Source organism: Centroberyx gerrardi, chromosome 16, assembly GCF_048128805.1.
Source record: "Centroberyx gerrardi isolate f3 chromosome 16, fCenGer3.hap1.cur.20231027, whole genome shotgun sequence".
NCBI lineage: Eukaryota > Metazoa > Chordata > Actinopteri > Beryciformes > Berycidae > Centroberyx > Centroberyx gerrardi.
Window position 1 is genome coordinate 7,198,294 of NC_136012.1, and position 25,300 is coordinate 7,223,593.

The window sequence follows — 25,300 nt, forward strand, 5'->3', positions numbered from 1 at the left end:
CATCTTCGACGTTTCCAGCTGCAAGTACTTTCTGCACCTCAGGTGAGTAGGTTGTTTTCTCCCCCCCCCCCCCCCCCCCCCCCCACACACACAAAAGGTAGATTTATTTTATTATTATTCATTAGGCTATCTCAGGAGAAGGCTGAAAAGCGTGGGAGAGAAGCTTCACACCTCTTCCACGTTTCCCATGGATAATATTATAGGGTATTTATTCAAGTTTCCCCCCCCCCCCCCTCTGAATTAGAGCTTCAATTCGGCGGATTGACTTGAGCAAATATTTTTGGTAACAGAAATGTTGACTGAGTGGAGGCGTGGGACGTGTCAGTGAATACTAATTACTGTCAGCTGCTGTCTCTTCTTCTTCTGCTTCTTCTTCTTCTTCTTCTTCTTTACGCATACTAAGGGAAGAATCCCCCAGCCAAGTCGTGTTTGTAAACGGATAAAATGTCGGTGTAGGTCACATAAAGCCTTGGCATGTCAGCCGGATAAAACGCGCATCCCTTCCTTGGTGTGTAGGTGTTGAAGCAGCTATGTGGAACAGGGAGAGCGCGTCTCTACTTGTGATCTGCCTGGCGCTGACAGCTCTCTGGAAAACCAGGTGAGTCTTTTGAATGGGGGGAGGGACGCCTTGAAGCGATGCTGTGGGCTGGGATCACCCATCTGTCTCCGGGGAAGTCTTTTTCAATCATAACCGGACTTCTAAATCCCTCTCCTCGTGCAACGTGGACGCACAATGCACAGGAGTCAAAGGAGTCAATGCAGTTTCCCGCTCATAGCAGGCTGGGTCTGACACAGCTGAGTTAATTAGCTAGCAGGTGTGAGAGCCTGCTAAAATGTCCTCTCAAGTAGAAGTAGAAGGCTACTGTTGCCTTACTGAAATTGTACTTAAGTAGAAAACAATTCTACTTAAAAGTATAAACTATCATAAAAATGTAGGCTACTGGACATAAAAGCTACCTAGTTAGCCTACTTAAAAAATAAATAAAAATAAAAATAAAAAAAAAACGGATATTAGCTCTTTTCCAATGTAAAAAGGACAGTGTAAGTTCAATATGTGATATTGTAAAGACTATGTTGAGCTTTCTAAAAATAAGATTCCAAAAATTCATGTCATTATTCCATCTGTGATAAAACAAAACAGTGAAAACACCCATACTTATTATTCAATAACCTACTACATTGATGCTACTTTTGCTACTCCAACTAGCTAGCAAACTAGCTAAACAACAACCAGGCAAACACAAACCAATAATACTGTAGATATAAAAGTAGAAGATAATTAAGCTACTATCATGGATAAATTTGAGCATTTGCAGCTAGTTACCCCAACTCCACATGAATTTTGGTGCAGGTTTAATTTACGCTAGCTTCTGATGCAATGCTAATGGAGAGCCTACAATATTTATAGTCTGGAATGGATGTGATTTAAAATGTAGCATAAAAAAAAAGCATAAAACTAATATTATGACTTCAAAAAATACAAATACATTAAAAAAAAAAAACTCAATTACAGTAACAATACACCCATATTGGCTCCAACAAAGAGTAAATGAAATTCAGTACTTCCACCCTTGGTAATCAGAGTAGTCATGTGGTCTAAATGAAGAAGTAATACCCAGATGTAAACGAACATGAAAAAGGAGCAACATGCATTTACATTCCCATTTCCTGCTGAAAGTAGAAGACCCCTCTAACCTGAAGGTGTTCCACCAAATGTGTGTAGCTACAGTCGTGAGGCGATGGAGGAAAAACAGAGCTGTAATCTAGGACCTTATCTGAATTCATTTACCATGAATCTCCAGCTCTGATTACATTTGCATATTCAATTGTGCTTTGGCTCCAAGATCAGATGGCACACGAATGTTCTGCCTTGAACTGGGTCATCCATGATGTGAATGTGTGTGTGTGTGTGTATGTATGTATGTGTGTGGGCATGTATGGAATCTCTGCCAGACAATAACGACCCCTTTTCTTTCCGTAAATCAGGCCGCTGAGGAAAACAGAATTCTACGTCTAAATACAGTTAAAATGTAATCAGATTCCTATAAAGTGTCCCTTAGCTGGTCATGTTATAATCGTGTGTCTGTTGACTAGGTCAGTGAATGCCGATTCCACATCCGATGCCTTTAAAACCAACATAACCCTGTTCACACGGATCCTGGACAGACTACTGGATGGCTATGATAATCGACTAAGGCCTGGTCTTGGGGGTAAGGAGGACATTTGAAGGGTTAATTTCCAAAATGCTATATACAGTATACAGTATATGCATTATGGGGGAAAAAAATCATTACCTGTAGTTCATCATGCAATATCTGTAAAATTCAATCCAATCTGCAAAAGTGTTATCATTTTACTAACCGAAGACTTAAGTTCTCACTATCTAACAAAAATACCATCATTTGTTTTCGTTTTGTGCTTCTATTCATTATGTAATAGCATGTATCACAAGAAGGGGCACATAGCTACACTACACTGTATTTAGCCACATGTAACATGACTTATGCTCTTTCGGTTTCAGTGTAGTTGTGCTGACTTGTTGTAATTCTAGTGAGAGTTTGGCTGTAGTGAACAAGAGTAATATCATCATAAGTAATCATATCATCAGTAATATCTTGGAGCTTTGGCAAATCACTGGCTTAGAAAGTGACACAACCTGGGGTTTATACTGAAGTCTTCCAGGTCTGATGCCTGTTGATTTATTTTAGTATTGATTCAGTCATTGATTAATTCACTGATTCATTCATTCATTCATTCATAGAGTCATTCATAACATTTTAACAGCATATTTTTAGTGCCGCAGAACAGGTATAATATAGCCTTAAAATTGGAAATAGCACATATTTTTGTAGACTGGTGTTTTTAACCATTTTATGTTCCAAATGTTCAGAATGCGTTTTTTATCTAATGTGAGTTTCATGGGCTTCGGAGGTGTTTGATAGCTACATTTTAAGCTACATAAGCATTGTGGGCTTGACGCATATTTTCAATCCCAATCCCTGCACAAGACAATGCATTGTGTTTGCTGAGGCTGGAGAATTACATTGTCTCCTATGGCTTCAGTACAGCTTCAGTGCCTCTCTATCCATCCTCACCTCTCCGATCATCCTCCATGTTTGGCATCTCATTTCCAGCTGGCCCCTCACCCCAAAGCTGAGCTCCTCCCTCAGGATTTGGTGCCATTTGAATTTCAAATTCCTAGGGCCATCAGCCCAGCCCAGGAGCTGCCATATGGGGAATAGACCTCCCTTAGCTAGGCAGTTCTTGGCTTGTACGACTGGACCTACAGTAACAGTGCTGCTAGCACATTTGCTGGTTATGAAAAGCATAAATGAATGGCTAATGGTTACACTGTAGCTCAGGTTCATAGTAAAATGAGCTGTGACAATATGGCCTGTTTCCATCAATATGATTTCTGCAGCCATATTTCTACTATCGACATCTATAGAAAATATAAACGTACAGTATTTTTCTATGTTTTGGCATTTTTGATTTGGCCCAATTCTTGTACATTTCACTTGACATGATTCCACTGCAGATTTATAGAACTAAATGGATAAAATACATGTTGTGATTTTTGATTTTTGAAAGATTGTTATCAGTGATGATGCTCCTTGAAAAGAAACTTAGCTTGGAACAGAGATAAATGTAAAGAAACCTAGTCCAACTAATGTTACACCGTCAACAAAAACTGTTCCTGGTGAAGTCAGACTAATTTTATTATTCCAGAGAGGGGAATTCCGACGACGGAGCCACGCTGCATCCACAGTGTTATATCTGAGCTCAAATCCGACTATTTAATAAAACATCCAAACATAAATTAGACGCTTTTATCCAAAGTGCCTTACAGCACCATGAGCACATCCATTTTTAGCAGAGGTGGCTCCAGCGGGAATGGAGCCCCTAACCCTGACAGTGTGAGCACCGCGCTGCACCCATTAATGTATACAGGGCCTCATTTACGGTGCAGGTTTCAGTCTAAAAATGGAAAAATGACACCAGATGGACAGGAGCGGCCAGGAGTGTGTCTAATCTGAGGGGGAAACATATTAGCACTCCACTGAAAAAGAGCTTCATCACAGCTTCATGAATGCGTTCATTCATACATTCAGGGATATAGATTCAATCCCTATGGCAGCTTTCAGGGTTCAAAGGGTTCAAATAACATGGCACCAAAAAAAAGAATAATAATTGAGCCTGAATTTCAAATCCAGCAAATATTCTCATTCTCTCTCTCTCTCTTTCTCTCTCTCTCTCTCTCTCTAGCTTCATTACACATTTGTGTTGCAGAATTACACAGCAGATTTCAAAATATTAAGTTCCCTACACAAATACAGATTTCAATAAGTAATGGATTTGAAGACCGACCAGCTGGTGGCTTTCCCGTCCCACTCTTCTGCATTTTACTCTTCAATTTGAAAAGTTTAAAATGCAATCCCTTCATAGAAAATAGCAGTTAATGACAGCTATGTCCCGTGTATTTGTTTCCCCCAACACCCTCCCTACATATTACACAAAATTGTGTAATATATCAGGGGGAATACCACAGAATTTCATTATTCAAATGTTTTTCCTAAGCTCCGGGACAGCTCGGTCTGTATTAATGAGCATTCTGCCGCGCCTTATTGGCAGGAAGCAGGAGATCAGAGTTTATACATTGTACTGCTTCCATTGATCATCAGCTGATAAAGACAGAAAAGATGAATCTAGGGCAGAGGTTTTCAAAATGAATCCAAGTGTCCCTTGGGGCCGCAAGAAGGTTTCAGGGGAGGAAAGAAAACTGTAATTGTTACAGCAATGAATTAATTAATGTATAGGTTGCATACATTTTCTGTTGCATTAATTTATAGCAAAAATAACCAGAGTCTATTGACGGCTAAATAGGCCTATTGCTTTCATTGTTGAAAGACGCAGAATCAACTATTTTTCTCTCATATGGAGCCTGTAACGTAACTACTGTGGACTTTAAATTGTAATCCTAAGTTCTGCGAACAGTATTTATTTTCCACATTTCCCATCTATTTGAAATGTTGAGGCAGCACCAAGCCTTTTTCAAATGCAATTGGTTTCTGTCACATTCGCTGAAATCAAGCCAGGGTGCAAAGAGTGAATGTGGAAAGCACAGTTGCTGCCACATCATCATTAGTGTGACTGCAAGGCAACACACTTCTGTTCGTCTTCACACTTCTGCTACTAACTTGTTTTCCACCCAAACTTTATCCTCTAACTTCATACTTGAAGCTATGGATTCCATTCCAACTTTAAAGCTGCGCTATAGGGAAGATTCTTTATGTGAAAATCCACCTGTCTTATCAGCCTAAATCACAAAGTGGGACTGCAACAGAGAAGAGCGTCCCATCAACACTAATTGAGATGCCTTAGATTTGGCCACTTCTCGGCCCACAGGAAATGACAAATTGGAATTTAAAGCATAATTCTGGTTATTTTCAACCTGAACCTTATTTTCCTAGTTTTTGCCATGATGACGATTGATTGTGTTCAAAATTTCATCACTTACTTCACTGTAGAGCTTGACATAGCTTCAGTTACCCGGGAGCGCTGCTCTCCAGTACACACTCAAGGGCCAAAGCAAGCTCCAACAGTTGAAACCAAAAAGTCTTTCAACACAAAAACATTCACACTGCAGTTAAACAAGGCTTTAAATAACTGCAATCAAACAGTTATCACAATATTTCAGTTATAATAGTCCATTTGTTACTTTTTTGCGTTGCTCCCACACTTTCTTGCTTACTTTGCATGCTGACGGTTTTCTGCTGCGTTCAAGTCACATCGGGATTTTGGTGCTTCAGTTAGGAAGTGTTCTTTACGTTTTTTACTTGTTGGAACACCCACATCCAAAATCATTTGTATTTCTCAATTTAAAATCAAACATAAATGAACTATAGTATACAGTATATTTCTCACTTTTTATAAGTATGGTTGATTGTATTAGTGTGAATATAACTGATAACTTTGATTTTAATACCTTGAACTGCAGACATCGATGGACTCCCTGCTGTGTTTACCACTTGTGTTGACACACTTACGCAGTTTGTGATGCCAGGTGGGAGATGATAGAGCCCACAAAAATCCCACATATTCTTCTTGTAGTTACACAATCAATCATCATGATGGCAACAACTAGGAAAATAAGACCCAGGTTGAAAATAACTGAATAAGTTATCCTTTTAGAGCAAAACTGTCTCCTAAACAGCAGCGAGCAGCGCTCCGTCCAGAGAAAGCTGGACTCACCAACATTACATCTTTTCCTCCCTCGTCTCTTTGGTTTCCTTAGGTTTAAAGCATCACAGACCGGCTGGTAAAGATGAGTTCAGTTTACTGACGTCACCTTACAGGATTCAATTTGCTGTGCTAAAGCTGCAACCTATGTGCTATTATTTTTCTCTTCAATACTCTTTATGCTTTTTCATGATGTTTTTCTTTTATAGCCAATTATTTTCACACACACACACACACACACACACACACGGATGATGGATTGTTCAGGCGAGTTAGAGTAGAGGAGACTGATGATGTCTCAGGTCACTCTGATGGTAGTCAGTTCACTTCATCGACTTCCGTTGTATTTTTAACTCGTTTAGTTGATTTTCAATATATCGTTTTGACTTGCTTCACATTTTTACCACAGTGCTATTGCTGCAGTCAGCTCGGTCAGTCAGGGTGAGACTCTTCACTCCTCTGTACGCTCATGGTTTACAGCACTTGAGAAAATCCTTTTCTACAAACCATGTCTGTGCTTTTTGAGCAGTATCTAATTAAAAAAAAAAGAAGTAAAAGTTGTATTCTTCTGAAAATCAAGCTGTAACTATAAATCTTCACACCTTAGCTGCAAATTTTCACACAACTCTCACAATCCTCTTCTCATATTCAGAAAGAACTACAGGAAACGTCATCTCCACAAATGCACCATGAGACTGTACAGAATCTGTTATTGTTAAAAGCATATTCTGCTAAAAAAAAAAAAAGCTGATTTATTGAAGTCAGTACCAGTAGCCTGCTTTTTATCTACAACTCCTACTGTTTTTTCCAGCTTTATATTGAAATCTGTTAGATAAAATTGGAGGACAAAATCATAAAATCATGTTACATAAATGTGTAATGAAGCTATCATAAATGTTGATTGTTCATTCATGAACGTATCATGAAACACATCATAAGCCGGTTACCAAAGTCCTCTGTCAGTTGCCAGCATCAGGATGAATATCGCCTGAAGCTGGACTTCTCCCTGGCAGTGTGAAACAGCAGCATTGCCACCTTTGATACTGGGTCATAAATCTGATTGTTTAACCCTTGTTGAGGGTTGGATATAAGGGTCACTCATCTGACTAGTGGACACTTCTAGCTAGAGAGGTTTTTCCCATGTCAGAACGGGTGATGTTGAACATTTGTATATTTTGGAGTGTGCTCACAAGTCTGAATTCAGCTATCGAGTTATCAGAATTGTGCATAGTGTGGGATTTAGTGAGACAGAACAAATACACTCAAATGAACGAATAAACACAATAATATAATAATATCATTTAGGATGTACACACAGATCTATATGCAAGATTTTGCATGACACAGAAACATAAAGTGATAAAATATGCATTGCTTTAGGTGGAAGTTGAATAGTTTGAGTGGCGATTGCAATAGGCAACATATTATTTCCAGGGCTATTAAATATTTAATTGTAGTACAAAAGACTAGTGCGAATCCCCAAGATTCTCATTTTTTTGTATTTAGTCTCCATCTTTGTTGCTCAGTGCTCATTGCTGTGGTGTTTCTGCACTGCTCTTCCCAGAGATCACCTGTCGTCTTTTTCCGTGGATTTTCTGTTGATGCAGTTTGAGTTTCTGTAGGTTTTTCCCAGGAAAGCGCTACCACACACCGGCTGTTTAGAACAGCAAATGGAAAAGCTTTCATGAACTGGATATAGGTTGAATCACTGGCAAGTTCCTGTGGTCAGTCTGTGTTCTTCTGCAGGAGTAGTCTGGATTATGGTCCCATTGGGCTCGGCTTATAAAGATGGCAGCTCCCTGAGTTGATATGGCTCGATCCCCCTGGCCCATCTCGCAGTGCAACACATACCAGGTGTTTTCTCCTGCTCTTTATCTCTGCTCAAACTGGCAAGAGTAAAGTTGACATTTGGATAGTTGCACAGTGGGACGCACAGTCTCCTAACACAGACGGGTTGCCTCTGACCAATTAAATATGGATCAGCAGGCCCATCTGTAGCAAATGATTCAGATTATAATAAAGGCACATGTTTAGGACTGCTCTTGCTGAATGAATGAACTTTAGGTATTGTCCTTGTTCCTATAAATACGTGGCCTAGCATCCTTAGGCATTAAATGCACTCTGGATATTTTTAAATAGTAAACAAGGATTTTCCCCAGGGGCTGTTCTTTTCTAGGTTCATCATTGCAAGGATGCATCATTTGTACAAGTATCTGTAGTTTTTTTTTTCTGCTTGTGTATTTGCTCTACAGTTCATGAAATGCAAATGCACTGGAGCTGTCATTTGGTGGTGTTTTTGGTTTTCCACAGACCTCAGTTTGTTGTTGATTCTCCTTGCGTTGATTCCTCCTTCTCCTTACAGTTATATAGTGGTTGCATTTTTTGCTAGGGCCGTGATTTATTATGTTATGATATATACACCACTGATTATCAAATGGCAAAGTGCAAAAACCTGTAGCTGACCTTTTCATTCACATTTTACAGGATAAAGCATTAAGTCAATACATAGTCCAAAAGGTAGAGCCCCATTGATAAAATGGGTAGTATGACTGTGTGTTGATGTCAAGATTATGCTGTTGTTACACCTCATGTTTTCATGTATGCCTCAGCAAAGAGCCTTTCTCCTTAAATAGATCAAACTAATGGAGGCCTCAGTGAGTCACTTTCCAGTGAAAAATCTCTGATCTTCCATGATCATGTGCATCAGCTTGGTTCACATACAAAGGCCTGGTTTACATACATAAATGCAGCCCACCGTATGCCTTGCTAAATGGATTGCACCTATTACCAAGCAACCTGCCGGTTCCCCTTGATTTACATTAGCTCATAAATAAGAGAGCATATCCATTATGTGTCTTGCTGCTTGTTAGGGGGGCTGCGGAGCGCGGCCCGCCTCGCCATGCATGAGAGCACTTTACTTAAGAGTAATGATCTCCTTAGATTATACGTGAGATGCTGTTTGCCGCGCGGTACGGAGCGTAGAGTAAAACGTGAAAGCTTTTTGAATTGGCCAAGCATAAGAGAAGGAGCTTCAGTAATTATTGAAAGAGACAGAGTGTCGAGAAAAGCAAATGGACCTGATGCAGTTTGCCCCGACGCGGTGGCACATCATCGCTCGAGTAAGAAGCATATGAGGCTTCGCTCTTCCTATCTGTCACATCAGTGTGAACATTTAGGACACATTTTATACGCTTAAAATCATAGCTTACATGTCACTTTGGCGCGGTAAATTAGTCTTACAAGACTTGCTTGTGAATTGGCTTGCACAGGTCGCGTATTGGTACACCATGAACTGCACTGACACTAATACACAGTATGGTTTCATTGAATAGGCGATCACATGCAGTAGAGCCTCGCTGATCTGAAATAGAAGCCGTATGGAACGAGTAAATGTTGATATTATTTAATGTAACCTATGGAGGATTTTCTCAAAATTCAGAATTGTCAAATTAATTCTGATAACAAATGATATTACATTTTATTGTTGTGTGAGCTGCTTTTAACCAGTATATTTCATCATTTACCCTCCCTGCTGCTTTTTAATATGTAACTTACCAGTTCTGCCAGAGTAGGTTTTTAGATTTTTTTTTTCAGCAACAGTTGGATTTTTAGCTAGAAGGTGTCATCACCACTAATTTTAAGCAATGTATTCTTAAGAAGACCTTATATCTGTACCGTTGCATCTTTAAATACACTAAAATACTAGGTCAATGTATATCCAAAAGGCAGCATGCATTCAAACACATTCCTAAATGCCACGTAGAGTTTAATTTGCACATAAAAAGCCATTGTTATCCAAGTTTTTGTTTTACATTTTATTTATTTATTCAAACCCATTCAAACCCATAACATTGTGAGTGCATTGTATGTGTCATAGCCCAAATGCCTGTGCGTTCTTTTTAAAACAATGAAAAATAAAGCTTTCATATGCCTGATTAATTGGCCTGTGCTGCAGCTCAGATAAACAAAGTTCTCAGAAAGTTCAGAAAAAACGATTTGTAGAAAACTACATGGAACTATTTATGGAAAAATTCCATATTCCACTGCTTTCTTGCTCTTTCTCCATATTTTGATTTGTTTCTTCCCCCCTGGAGTCTCTTGGAACCTCTAATTGTTGTCTCTTATCCAGATCGTGTAACTGAGGTGAAGACAAACATCTACGTCACCAGCTTTGGACCAGTTTCAGATACAGATATGGTGAGCGCAGATATCGGATATTTATTCATCGTGTTTAATTATTCATCCACATCTTTGTTCTTTTAGCGCACTTTAGCTGCCGCCCTCGTGCTCCCTGTTCATCCTCTCAGTTTGAGGAAGATTAGTTGCTTCTCTTGCCTCGCTTTATTCTTAGTTCCAGTACTCCTTTCCCTCCTTTCTGAATCACATGATCCTCTCTCTCTCTCTCTCTCTCTCTCTCTCTCTCTCTCTCTCTCTCTCTCTCCCCACACACACACCGCAGTATCTGAAGTAAGACAAGTATTCCACGCCACGGCATGATGACTACTCCTCTGACAATTTTCACCTTATAAATGATTGAAAATCCTCTTGTTATTCAAGTCACTCATTTGTTTATCCTGCGCTTTTCTATTTATCATTCTGAAACATGTGCCCACCTTCGCATGATATCATCGGCGCCTCTTTAAAATGACAGTATCGTTGAAGACCCATTTTTCAAATGATTGAACTATTGATTTAATAGTTATGATGCCGGAGTACAGTGCAGTGGCCTCTGAATCATATAGAAGGCACTCGGTAGCATGCAAGCCTCCGCCAACGCTGGACAATTCTCCAACTTGCAAAGCTGCAACCTCCATAACAGTTTATGTTTGTTTATTGTTTGTCTTCTGGATTTGATTTTTCGACAAAATAGCATTTGAATACAATGTTGCTTAGCAGCTGACTTGGAAGTCCCAGATGTCAGACTTTCCAATCAGCACATGAACGCAGCATCATAGCAGATCACCACTAAAATCTCATGAAGTGATCTTTGGGCCAAGGGCGATCTGTCCAGCAAATTTCAGCCAAATCCGATCTGAGATATCTTGCTAACAAACAGACAAACAAACAGACAGACAAGGTGAAAACAAAGCCTCCTTCCAACTTTGTTAGCAGAGGTCATTGAGTACATTAGCTACAGCCATTAGAGCTAATTACCTAGGAAGTAAGCCACTAATATGTCTGAACTGTAATATCGTCTCAATGTATACCCAGGCATGGGAAATTATAGCATTATAATTTATTCATAAGTCATTTACGGTACTGCGAGAGCAGGCACGTGGCTTACAGTGAATGATTTGTGTCGGGCATTGTTCCTGGACAAATGTCCAATAAAAATGAGCAAGGGCCAGGAATATTCTCCTCTGACCTGATTGATTTATTCAGATGCTGAAGAGCAATCCAGCTGATTGGTGTGGCGGCTGCTTTACAGGATTTATAGGAAGTCCGGGAAGCTGGGAAGTGAAAAAAATTCCCCATCTCCCATCTACCTTCAAAGAGAAATTTACAAGAGGCTTCTTTAAAACCAGAAGCCAAAAACAGCTTTACTTTCTTACACTGCAGTAATGTCAATGGGCCCATATACACACAGAGAGTTTCCCTACCGTTTTATAGGTGGGCTGGGTCACCCTGCCTTAAGAGCTGCTAACCCATCGAAAAGAATTTCATTAGTCTGGGTTTCAGTGGAGAGTTTTAGTGTCACATGATGGTCTGAATGCTGTTTCAGAGGCTTTTCCACAGACAAGAATATAATTCTGGGGGAAACACTGGTCTCTCTCTCTCTCTCTCTCTCTCTCGCTGTCACACAAACATACACACTCATGTGCACACACACACACACATTTTACAGTGCAGTGCTTTCTGCCCTAAATCCCTTCTTGTGCGTGGTTTCTTTTGACAAGCGAGGATTGTAGGTCAAGGGGTTGGGTTGGCCTCAGAGCCAGCTTAGGAAAACACTGGCTCAGAGAGCTGCGAGGCACCCCAGCACCGCGGGCCACACCTTGATGGAGCTTTGACAGAAATCAAAACCCATACAGCGGCCAGGCCAAAGTGACAGGCAAAGTCAGTCGTAAAGGACTGCTGCTTGTAGACTGGTCAACCAGAGCAGAATTAATGTTTTTTCTTTTATATTTGAACCCAAGAATGGGTGTCATTTACATTAATACATTTGAAAGTTCAAACGTAGTAATAGTCATTGTCATAATAGAGTCAACTGTGATTGTGAGTGTGATTATTGTCATATTTGCATGTTTTGACTATACCATTTGATTCATCTATTCATTTAATCTCTTCTGCCCACAGGAGTACACAATAGACGTTTTCTTCCGGCAAAGCTGGAAAGACGAAAGGTTGAAATTCGATGGACCAATGAATATCTTGCCCCTCAACAACCTGATGGCAAGTAAAATCTGGACTCCGGACACGTTCTTCCACAATGGGAAGAAGTCCGTGGCTCATAACATGACCATGCCTAACAAACTGCTGAGGATTAAAGATGACGGGACGCTGCTCTACACCATGAGGTAAATCAAGTTGCACAAACACAACCACAGACAAAGTTGTAGTTGTATTTGATGAACCAAGAAAGATTGATTTAGGTTGGAATTACCTTCAAAAACACTGGATGGCCCTATAGTAGTACTTCCAGTCAACACATAAGAATCCCATTTCTCCAAATGTTTTGCTCATGCCTCCTGTTTCCATTCAACGTAGCGTCCTTGTGTCACCATGCCTTAGTTATTAGTTATTTTGCGATGGTGGAATGTTGCAATAGACATAATAGAACACTACAGTTGCATACAATGCAATTTCTTATCAAAGAGGAAACCTACAATCTTCTCATAGACAAAGCTTTTTTAGGTTCTGCTGGTCTCTGCAGTGCCTTGTTTACTTTGCTACCGCCGATTACAGTGCAGATGAATTATTTGTTTCTTCGAGGCATTACAGATGGAAAGCGTCTTGAATAGTGCATGGGGCTTGTGAGTTTTTCGAGACCGTGCCTAATCTATGCTGTTTACATTTCATGCATTTACGAAACCTTCTTAATTTTCCATGGATTGGATGCAGGTTAACTGTGCATGCCGAGTGCCCAATGCATCTGGAGGATTTCCCCATGGACTTCCACTCCTGTCCACTGAAATTTGGCAGCTGTGAGTAACTCTGATGACGATAGCGCCCGAGGGAACTTAAAGTAAAATGCTGTTTCTTTTCCTCACTGGTTTGTTGGCATGGAAGTAGCCTAAGAGCCAAGTGAAACTGGAATGCATGGCTCACTTATCTGGCAGTAGCCATACAAAGATCGACAAAATTTACATCAGCAATCAAAATGATGAAAAAAAAATGATGAAAAATTTAGATATTTCAAGAATTCCAGTTGCAACAAGCCGGCTATGTTCCTGGAACATGTGACAAATTTTCTCATCTGTTTCCTGTGGCAGTGCTACCCTTTTCACACACACACACACAGACACACACACACGCTAGGGCGATTAAGAACATTCGACTGAACTCAGGTTTAAGAATAAGAGCATCAGTACCCGGTGGGTCATGTGTCAAATGCCTTGACTCCTCACATTAATTTTGTTGCACATTTATTTTTGAGGCATCAGTGTGGCGACCTACTGTATGTCACTCAGTCCAAGTCTTTGCTGGTTTGAAACAATGTTGCAACAATAAGTAGCATAGCGGATTGGTAGTAATTTATTGGAATTTTAATTAAATGCATAGAATATGAAGAAAACCTTTCTATTATTCTATTTCATCAGACATTCTTAGGTTAGGAGGCAAGTCTTTAATTTTCATATTCAATTTATGTTTTGATTGATTGAAAAGGGCAAATGTCACTGTTCATGGATTGGCAGTTGAGGCACTTTACAAATTACTTGTTCAACCAAGGGTGTTTCCACTGAGAGTTTTTATCCCTCTACTATACAATGTGTTTCAGTAACCCAGCATCAAACGCACTATATTGGGCTCTTCATTTGTGTCATTGAAATCATTTCTTGTAAATCATCAATGGCAGTGACTGCCCCGGATTTATCCCCTCTGGTTTTATCCTTTTGTCTTTTTTTAGATGCTTACACAATTTCAGAAGTGACTTACGCCTGGACTCGAAATGCCTCTGACTCTGTGGTGGTGGAGGGAGAAAGCTCCCGCCTGAACCAGTACGACCTTCTCGGACAAACGGTCGGACAAGAAACGATCAAATCAAGCACAGGTAAGCGTTTGTGGAGGTGTGGCGTTGCGTAGAGAGAATTTAATCCATATTATGACTCTTTCAGTTCCTACTGACCCGCCTCCACTGCAGTAAATGTTCCTCCAGCTTTAAAATGCCTCAAAAATAGGAAAGAAAGGCTGCGTTGCATATTCTCCAAATGTGGTGATGCTCAAGGAAATGAAAACGGGTGAAATTATGAAGCCTAGTCACTGTAATATACCATTAAAATGCACGGATTTTGCCAGCTAGTTGTTTGCAAAAATGTGGACCGTCCCATAATATCATATTGTGAAAAAGTTTGTGCTTGTTTGGTTGATATCGAACTTGGACGTTGCCTTCTGTTAAATGCTTGCTGGGTTATGTCTTCTTTGTTATTCACTTTACTGGACTTGCGAGATTGGTAGAAATTTTTTGTCCTGCCTGATTTGACAAATAGGGATTTGACAAATTCATGTATCTTGACTTTCCTACCTTGTTCTGTATTTTGTACATCTTCATTTAGCGTGACTTGGAGACCCAACAGCAGCACAAACAGTCAAGCTGCTGCACCAACAAGCCTTTCCACTTTACAGGAACCCCCTTCGGAGAACAAAGATGAGAAAAATTCAGATGCAGTACAATGTGTTTTTTTCCAAAGGCAGGGTAGAGAAAATTCCTCAGCCAATGTTGAGATGTCAATAAGAAATCAAAAAGAAAGAAAGAGACAGACAGTGAGAGATCTTGAGGCGGAGCTGGACATAAGGGAGCACATCTGTCTGCTGTAGCTGTCAGAGACACAAACAGGGGAGCTCCAGCAGGAATGAATGGCTTCTGTATCCCTTAGTGATTCAACTGTCTTATGTTGATGCCCAAAGACACAGGTGTGTCTCACAAAAGTGCAGTGGCGCATTAACCGACAAAGAAAAGCTATGTTCCGGGCGCAGAGAGCGAATAACTCGGTGTGCGTAGAAAAAGGTGCGTTCCGCTCAAACGATGCTGGAGAGGAGGCATCAGCAAGTGTATCCAATAGTGACGAGCTCAGTAGTTGACGGGATCATTTTAACCCAGGTGACTAAGAGGTTGGGGCAGGGACAGCTGGGGTTTTGATTGTCATTATGGAGTACTAGAGAAGAGTAGCATCTCTTTGAATGGCGTCTCTCCTTTTCAGAAGGAAATCTTGAAGTGCTTAACAGGAAAAAGCAAAAAAGATCAATATAAGTCCAGAGTTAAAAAAAGAAAAATGGATGAAAAGTAAAAAGGAGGAGACAATAAGATGTAGAATTGGCCTAAAGGAAGTGGAGCCAGTTGAAGGCTGTTTTTTTTTTAAATTTATTCTTAGAAATTGTTTTAATAGAAGAAACTTAAGGTGGGTTTTAAAGCACTGAGAAATGTGGCAGTTCTGAAAGAAATTCCAGAAGCATGTTGCCATCAAGCAGCGCTGGCTCTGTTAGGGGCCGCTCAGCTGTACAGAAATAGAAAGATGCTCTATCAAAGAAAATCAGTTGTCGAGTCAAATTTATTTATAAAACATTTTTAACAAGCACGTTTGTCACAAAGTGCTATGCAGACAACAGAACACAAATACATCGAAAAATCGGCAATAATAAAACAAGAGATAATGAGAACAAAAAATAAATAAGTAGAACTAGTGCATTCCATGAAAACAAACTAACACAGATTCCAAGAAATGGGGCCAGAGCGTGTGTGTGTGTGTGTGTGTGTGTGTGTGTGTGTGTGTAAATTTGAGAGCGTGTGGAAAAGTAGGATCTATAGGTTGTAAACTGTGCTAAATTAATGGACCTTGAGTCTGGATTTGTCTCTGAATACAGAGCCAGTCTCTGATTCTCTGACAAGGCCAGGAGGCTCGTTCTAGAGGGTGGGAGTCCTACAGGAGAAGGTTCACAGCTGTTTTCTTTCAATTGCTGGGATTGACAAGGAATCTGACATCCTGTGACTAGAGATTATGGGCAGGCTGGTAGGGAGTATGTAAATCAGTGATGTATTGAGACACGAGGCCATGTGATGCTTTATAATCAATACATATATTTGCAGGGAGCCGCTGGAGAGAGAGCCAGAGAGCAGAACTTTGCAGGAGTAAGCTCTGTAAGAAACAAAAGTAAGGATGAGTAGTTCTACATCAGTAGAGCAGATGAAACGCCTAATCCTGGAGATATTTCTAAACTGAAAATATGCTGTGTTGCATGTTGCCTTGATGTGATTGGGAAACTTAAGTCTGGATCAAAGATAATTGCCAAGATTTTTGACAGAATCCTTTGGGCTAACTGTACAGCCATTGCAATTAAGACAGAGGTCTGACAAGTGAGTTCTTTGCTGCTTAGGGAGTCTTGTGTTGTCTACCATACAGGATTCAGGTCTTTTTTTATTATATCACCAAGTTTAATTGTTATATAAAGTTGTGTATCATCGGTGTAAAAGTGAAAGAGAATACTTTTGTATGGATAATATTAATGTGGGAGAGCATACAGAGTAAGAATAAGTGAGGACCTATAACGGATCCCTGGGGGACCCCAAAATAGACAGACCTGCCGAATAGAGCAGACAGACAAGTTATCACATGACATGTATGTCAAACATGACTGAACTAGCTTTTTGGAATGGAATATGATGATGATAGTAATGGGGATCAGATCCAGGGCCAAGTAGAAATCGTCATGCTAGCAACCACTAAGATAATGTCAGATGTGATGTTTTGGAATAATTGAGAGAAGTTGAATTTGGATCACAAGGGTGTTTTCTGACACAGGTTTAGGGGTAGTGGAGCTGTGAAATGTTCAGAAGAATGTAGGGAATGAGTTGCATTTGCTGATGGTGAAAGAGTGCAAGAGTTTGAGAAGTTTGTTGCTGGTAGAGAATGTTGACCTGGAGTTATCGCTTCCAGACTTTAACACTAAAGTAGAGGGAGGAGTGGGTGGTTTGCAGAGCATCGATGTGAAGTTTGAGGTGTTCTTTATGTGGCTGAGCGAGTCCTCTTTTCCTCACAAGCTGCTCCACTTTTCATCCGCAGGACTTCTTTCTCTCAAGTTTCGAGGTATTCCAGGGTAGAGTGGGTGAAAGTCAGCGATGGCATCCAAAGTGGCATGAAACGCTGAGCACCAAATATAGACCCACTTAAACGTGCCGCAAAAAAAATCTTTCAATGAAAGACCCCATTCAGTGAAATGAAGTGTGATTTTCCCTGTGGCAGAAATAGGGTCTTTAATCTTGATATGAGAATACTTAAAAGAGCTTTTCCAGTAGAACTCAGGCTCCGCCTCTGTCCACAGGGAACTAAAAGCTCTGAAGCGCAGGTTGAGACCAAGTCATTGTTATCGATACAATTGTGAAATCATTTCCGACTTCAAATGGCAGCTAATGTAAACAGGGTTAAATGGTAGTTATGATCTCTCGTTTTAGTTTCAGATAAAAGCCTGCATTCTGAACTAGATGCAGAAAATATATAAAATACAGAAAAACAGGACATATCCTATATCACCAAGTCCCTGAGTTAAGTGGTCCACCACTATTCCCTATAGGTATGGATTACCACCATAGCGTGTTTCCCCAGTGGGTGTATTCCACTATCAAGGGAATCCCTGCCTCAATTTCATTGAGTAAGAATATCCTTTCATCTGAACTAAATGCTCCTATCTAGGTTAAGTGCTGTATGATGTCTGAATAGAGCACAGAATGTCTGCCAATGACTGTTCCTCTTGTTTAACTAGTCACTCCACATTTCTTGATTGGCTGACTTTAAATTAATCATTCATCACTACTGTGTCAGTGTTTGGTGTAGCGTACTTGCAAACTAGGTCATTTGGCACGAATGAATGTGCTCTCAGGCTTCACTGGGAGGGACATCTTGCATCGGCCTGTGAGCTTATCAGCACACTGGTATAGAAATCCCCCTATTCAGCCATATATTTATTTGCACACAGCGATGTCCGACTTACAAAGACAACAGTTGTTATTGTAAAGCAATTCAAATGCCAATCGCCATGGATCTCACTCCTTGTTCGCTGTCTGAAACAATCACTGCTTGTCTAACAGTGTCACAAAAATCACTGTCAAATCTGAATACTGTGTGAACAGAAATGAATAGAGTAACACTGTACTTGAAAGCCAGTGTATAATACATTTATAACTCCCAAAACAAACGCTTTATAGTGCATTCATTAAAACTGATTCACCTCTTATTTAGCATTCAGGTAACAATCTATGTTGTTTTTGACAGATCTGGAATGGTGCCAATTTCCTGCCACATAAAATTCTCCCTCATCATTTAAATAACTATCAGCTAAATAAGCATCTTCATGTACCCATTGTGTTTAAGGTGAACTACCGATTTAAGAAAAATGTCTGTATTTGCCAGGCAAACCTTTATATTGACTCTTATATTTATTTTCTCTTGCCGATGCTTATGTGTGTTCAACTAGTCAGCTAGTCAGAAAAATGCTTCAAAATATAAAAAAAAAAATTATGTCTAGCAGAGAGAAATGGTTTAAGACGTCTTTGAGTGCTGTAAATTCCTATGACGTCTCAATTTCTTCAGCTTATTGTCTTGTATGAGAGCATGTGCCCCCTGTTGGACAGCTTACACACTGTACATCCCCTAGGAGCGAGGTATTCCAGCGATGTTAGCCGAGAACCTTGTTTCCTACATCTGTGACCACGACGCGATTATCATCTTCATGCTATAATTACCGTCTTCCCTCCTCAGTGAGGGGATCACAAGCTCCTCTAGAGAAAATTCAGCCACATCCCGTGGATTCCTTGCTTGTACATCCTCCTCCCCCATCCACAACAGAGGCATCGGGGCTGGCATGCAAATTAAATTACAGAAGATATAGAGCTCCATAGGGTACTGAGAGTGCACTCACTCAATTTCGCTAAATTCCAGTGCTGGAGTGTGCGTGTGTTTTCGTGTGCGCCTGTGTGTGTGTGTGTGTGTATGCGAGAGACAGAGAGAATTAGCCCTCAAATAACTGCTAAAAATGCAGGCAATACAACTACTGTGTTCAAAAAAGGAGGGAATAAGAAATCTTCTGGGATTAGTCCTTCGAATTGACCCCCCCCCCCCCCCCCCCCCCCACTGCTGAAAAGGACTTTCCTCTTGCCAAGTGGCAGTGTGTATCAAGGCCTTCATTTCAGAATCGCAGCAAATGAGCTATGTTTCTCTGTTCTGTTGCCATGGGTAACACATCTTTTTCTTCTCATGTCTAATCTTGGCTTCTCTTTGAGATATCTTCCATTTGGAAGGCCTGCCTGCTGCCGCAGCATTGGCAGTGTTTCACGGCCTTGTCAGCTATTAGGCTTTGCACTGTGGTTAGGAAATCAGCATAATGTCTAGTTTTCTATGTATGGACGGATCATTATATCCAAAATGTACTCTCAACAGCTGAAGTAGGGCTATTCTAATCTCTGCCGAAGAAAGCTTAAGTATCGTAAAGCTGCGTTCTGTATGATATTCATATAAAAATAAAGCTGTTTTATTGATATAAATTATATAGTGGGGCAGCACAAAACAATATGGACGCAACCCACTTTCCACAACTCTGTGGAATTGCTGATATGAACTCCTGTGGTCAGGTTTGACTAGTAGAGTGAAATGTTCCCTGATGGTTCTGATGCATAAAACACCACTTCCTGTGCACTGGGAGCGAGACACATGGAGGCAGCAGTTGCTGAATCCCAATGGTCAGACACTGGACTCCTGGACTCAGCATCATGGACTTTAATGAAAGTCATCAGTATTCAGCGTTACAAGAGCTTTTCTCAGAATCAGAGATAATTATCTCAGAATTATGAGATCTTTTCTAAGAATTATGAGTTAATTATCTCATGTCATTGATTTGGAAAAACTGGGTTGAATTTGAATTTTCAGGTGAATGCAATACACTTATGTAGATTTCTGTTAGGTAGCCTATCCAAAGAATACAGGCTTTTGATAAATGAGAGCCACTGTTTGCCTGTTTGGCCTGTTTAATTTCAGTACAATACGCAGCATAATACTTTTGATCTGCTTCTTTTAGGCTAAATTAGAGGAAAAGGCTGTAGCGTAGTAACCTCACATGAAAGAAGCATTGCTGACATCTTCAATCCGTGCAGATAACCAAATGCAACACAGTGCTTTATGCAAATTTCCCACCATCAGTTTCTCTCTCTGTGTTCTGCTCCTAGCTGTAACTCCTTTGGACAGCCTTAGGCTTCTATCAATATTTATGATGATAAATATTTTTAGAAATTATGTATTTTAGTTCATCATTATATAAGTAGGCCTTGACCTATCTTTTAAATGGTTGGGTTTTATATAAATAGGTCTGGACTTCTTTGTTGTCGTCGTTGTTGTTTTGTTTTTAAATGAATGAAATTCAATGCCTTTCATGCACAACTGAAGATCGTCAGAATGAAAAATACATTTATGGCCATTTATGGACGTATTATCTGAGGGTTGTGTGTCTCATTTAGAAATCAGAAACGGAGATGTTAAAATATCATTGTATTAATTAATTTCATTCATTAAATGCAATCAATGCTATTATTATTATTATTAGTAGTAGTAGTAGTAGTAGTAGTAGTAGTAGTAGTAGTAGTAGTAGTAGTAGTAGTAGTAGTAGTAGTAGTAGTAGTAGTATTAGTGGTAGTGTTGGTGGTTTAAATTGACCCTGGTTCTTCTTTCCACAGGTGAATATACAGTCATGACAGCTCATTTCCATTTGAAGAGGAAGATTGGCTATTTTGTCATCCAGACTTACCTCCCATGCATCATGACCGTCATTCTCTCCCAAGTGTCTTTCTGGTTGAACAGAGAATCGGTGCCAGCCAGGACTGTATTTGGTAAGTGTCTGCCTGTGCCAGGACGTTGAAGCTTGTCAATCTGTTCAAAGAACATAACCAAAGTTATTATTAGTAGGAGTAGTAGTGGGAGTAATCATAATATAAACCTGTGTCTTATTCACATAGCTCAATACCAAATGGAACTGATGGAATTTAGGTGCAGTTTTATTAATGCTAGATCTCAAGCAACACACATGATGGCAAGTGGCATCATTCACTCAAGCTTTGTCAACATGGGGGACAAAAATAGTAAAGGGCCGAATTTGGATGACAAATGGTGAGGCACACAAGAAAACAGGATAGTTTTTGAGTCTTATGCAAGTTGACACCAATTCAATACTGAGAGTGGAAAAAAGTTTGAAAAGTACTGTGTACTTTACGTTTTAACACACATTTTTGCACCTATGCACTTTGACAAAGTGCACAAAATGTGTGCATGCTGGTATGTCAACCCTGCTAGGCTGAAACAAATTCCAGCCTAATTTAGTGATTTTACCTGCAAGGCAGAGCTATTGTTGGTGGATTAATTATTGCCTCTGGATAAATTGTTGCTGGATTTTATCCTACAGATGGAAAGACTTATAAGGTAAACAAATTTATTTCCAGAACCTAGTGGATCTGAACACCTCAGAAATGGAATTTGCTGCTTGCTGGACACCAGTAAAGTCGACATATAAAATATAACGTCACCACAAGTCAATGAGAAATGGGCCTATCGCTGAAACTGAAAAGTCAAGCGGAACTAATAACAGTGACCTAAGACTGGTTAGCTTGGGGAAAGACCAGGTATGGAAGTCAAGAACAGAGCGCACAAAGCCCAACACTAAACCTGCCCCCAACTGTTAAAGCATTACTGAAGGTCAGTGGTCATTAGGGCCAGTGGGGTCATCGTAACCTCACTGTAAAGACACAAAGGACAGTAATGTCTAGTTTTGACCAACACACAAAATATTGACTGCCTGTCAGCTTTAGCCATAATATCAAGGGTTTGGTGTGAAAGGGGCGTCAGTGACATTTTGGCCAAAAATTAACATTATATATCATTGGAAATGTCTTGTTTAGCTCTATCTGATGGTCAAACGAAACACGTTTGCAATCATAAACAACACTGAAATAAAGGGGAAGATACAAAAGATTCAAGTGAAAACCTTGGTGCAAAAAGAGTGTTTTTTTCAATAATCTCTAAAAATATGAATGGTTGCTATATTATGTTTTGAATACAATTTTTTTATCATTTTGTTTTGTTTTTGCTCTCCTATAAAATTAGAAACATGTCACGTCCCTTTCGCTCTAAACCCTCGATATATCACCCTGTAATCAAGCATTTGTGAGGGCAGAGGTGCCTAATTGCCCCTTTGTTGCCCCCCTTTTCCACTTGCTTCATTACAGGGTTAGGTGTTTAGGTGTTTATTTCCCCAGTGAAACACAACTCAAAGTCAGACAACGCAACAAAAAATGGAGCTCTGTTTATGTCCATAATATAAACAATGGTCATTTCCTTTGCATATTGTTCGACATTCATGGAGCATAAACACTTGGGGACAAGGTTAATCCAAAGCAGCCCCTCTCCTTATGAACACAATGATGATCACAATAGCTGAACTTTCAGTACAGGGATTCACTGTTACTAAATACTATTTTCCTTTTCTTTATTTCCAGGTGTAACCACTGTTCTCACAATGACAACGCTGAGTATAAGTGCGCGGAACTCCCTTCCCAAGGTCGCCTACGCCACTGCCATGGACTGGTTCATCGCTGTCTGCTATGCCTTTGTCTTCTCTGCTCTGATTGAGTTTGCCACTGTCAATTACTTCACAAAGCGCGGATGGGCTTGGGATGGGAAGAGCGTCGTGAATGAGAAGGTAATGAGGGAAAAAACATGTCTTCTGACAGGCTCCATTTTCAGAGAGAATCCATAGCATTGTATGTTGAAGAAATAATCTCATTGGTTGATTTAAACCTCAATGGGAGGAGCCAAAGAACCATATTCTTTAGAGCGCTAACTAGAAAACTTGAATGGCAAAGAAGGATCTGTGGTCAAAATATAAATAAAAATATAAATGACTTCTTTTCATTCATTCATGAACATAACATTCATGATTTTAGAAGGTCAGTAGCCTAGCTAACTAGCTTACCTATAGGCTAGTATGACTAATTTGACTAATTTGAATTTGGAAGGTCAGCTAGGCTAACTAGCTAACACACCAGTAGACAACTTATGCATTAGCAAGGCTTCATAATATTAGCTATCTCCTCTCTTACCTCTTGTCTCTTCACTGGGCTTCAGTCTGACGTTACTAAGCCAGAAAAACTGTGGTTCTTTGGCTCTGACCATTGAGATTTAACTCAACGATGAGATTATTTCTGCCTGCAGAGCAGCTCTGCCTCCGAGAAATGTTTGTATAACTAAAACTTCAATCAGTGCAATTCTTTCAGTGTATTGTTAGCCAAGGGAGCGTGGTAGTCGTGACAGGCCAGAGGCAAGCTCGGGATAGAAAGACCGCTGATTAGAATTCCAGTACCAGTGCGGAAATTTGGTTTCGGCTCTGAAAGTGACTGGAGAAGTGCCAGCGATGCACTCTGCCCATAAATAACTATGATGTGCCCTAGGGCAAAGCACTTAACCCCTAAACTGCTCCAGGGGAGTTACTCAGTGTCTAACTGTGTACAACTGTGATAATGGTAGCTGTCAGACAACTTTATGTACAAGTGACAGACATGAATTTGAAATGTGGTTATATAAAACAAGCAAATACAAAAAGATAAGTAAAAACAAGCTATATAAAAACCTGTGCTTTTAATTAAAACGTATGTAAAAATAGCACTCCAAATAGATCCAGAGAAGTGACACAGTTTATTTTTATGGAGGGAAAAAAATCGAAGTATACTTTGACAATATAATACTGGATTAAGGTGAAATAAAAAGTAATAAAATTTTGTCAAAAACATCATTAATCACTCGATTTTAAGTTATGTTATTAATGCCATAATGCAATTTTTAAGTGTAACTCCTGTAGCTCTTCAGGTTAACATTTACACTATATGGTTGCATGGACACACTTGAACAAACTGTTCAAGTGTGTAAATCGTGATACTATGAGAAAGTAAAGGTGTAATTGTATTACGATAATATTCCCCCTATCATAATTTGTGATGGCCTATTGCAATTGAGGCCACATTTGGTGTAGATCTTAACATGCACCTCCATTCCAAGGGAAATTTTACTCTTTACATACACAAGTTAAGATTTAGCTGTAATACTGTAAAATTCTGACATCCAAATCTTGTTTAAAAGACATGGAAACAAGTACACAGCAAAATACACAGCATTTATATACAAGTGCATCCTTGTGAAAATGTTGTTGTCTTTGGCTTGATGGAAAATCCACTGTGTTTTTGCTGGCCTTCATTCTGACCTTTCTTTCTTAGTTTGATCCATTACCAGATCCCATTCATTATTATCACATCACTCCCTTAAGTACATGTGAGTACTAGATGGTTACAGTACATGACAAGTCTGAGGTTGCTTCTCAGTCCTTTTAAACTTTGACACTGCTCCTAAACCTTTCGGTCTCTCAACAGAAAAAAGAGAGGGCATCTGTGGTCAAGAAGAACAACGCCTATGCCGTAGCAGTGGCCAACTACGCGCCGAACATCACCAAGGACTCCAGCATGCTTCCCACCATCGCCAAAGGCGGAGCCTCGGAGCCCAACAAGGCCAAGGCGGACGGCAAGGCCCCGGACAGCAAGAAGACGTTCAACAGCGTGAGCAAAATCGACAGGATGTCAAGGATTATGTTCCCGGTTCTCTTCGGCTCCTTCAACCTCGTCTACTGGGCCACCTACTTAAACAGAGAACCAGTTATAAAGGATATGGTCCCGTCTAATTAGAGGCCAGTTTCAATGGGTTCTGGTCCGGGGACTAAAAGACGTACCAAATACTTCCAGCAACTGCATACGCAACGCTTTGCAGAGTCGAGTCCTGGATTGCATCGTGATCCTCTATCCTCTCCTGTTTTCTACACCACTGTCTGC

The 25,300-nt window shown here is 40.1% G+C and overlaps 1 protein-coding gene across 1 annotated transcript; it reads left to right on the forward strand.

Moving 5' to 3' along the window:
• The first annotated feature begins 530 nt into the window (after window positions 1-530).
• Window positions 531-25,156, forward strand: gabra2b (gamma-aminobutyric acid type A receptor subunit alpha2b). The gene is made up of 9 exons (XM_071927208.1): window positions 531-598; window positions 2,095-2,210; window positions 10,370-10,437; window positions 12,538-12,758; window positions 13,303-13,385; window positions 14,309-14,452; window positions 21,113-21,265; window positions 22,925-23,127; window positions 24,848-25,156. Exons 1-9 carry the CDS (start codon window positions 531-533, stop codon window positions 25,154-25,156), a joined length of 1,365 nt encoding a protein of 454 aa, XP_071783309.1.
• Window positions 25,157-25,300: the final 144 nt, after the last annotated feature.

Coding starts and splice junctions, on each gene's coding strand:
- gabra2b (XM_071927208.1), top strand. CDS start 531: ATGTGGAACAGGGAGAGCGCGTCTCTACTTGTGATCTGCCTGGCGCTG. Junction 10,438..12,537: donor CAGTTTCAGATACAGATATG/GTGAGCGCAGAT, acceptor TTCTGCCCACAG/GAGTACACAATAGACGTTTT. Junction 21,266..22,924: donor GCCAGCCAGGACTGTATTTG/GTAAGTGTCTGC, acceptor CTTTATTTCCAG/GTGTAACCACTGTTCTCACA.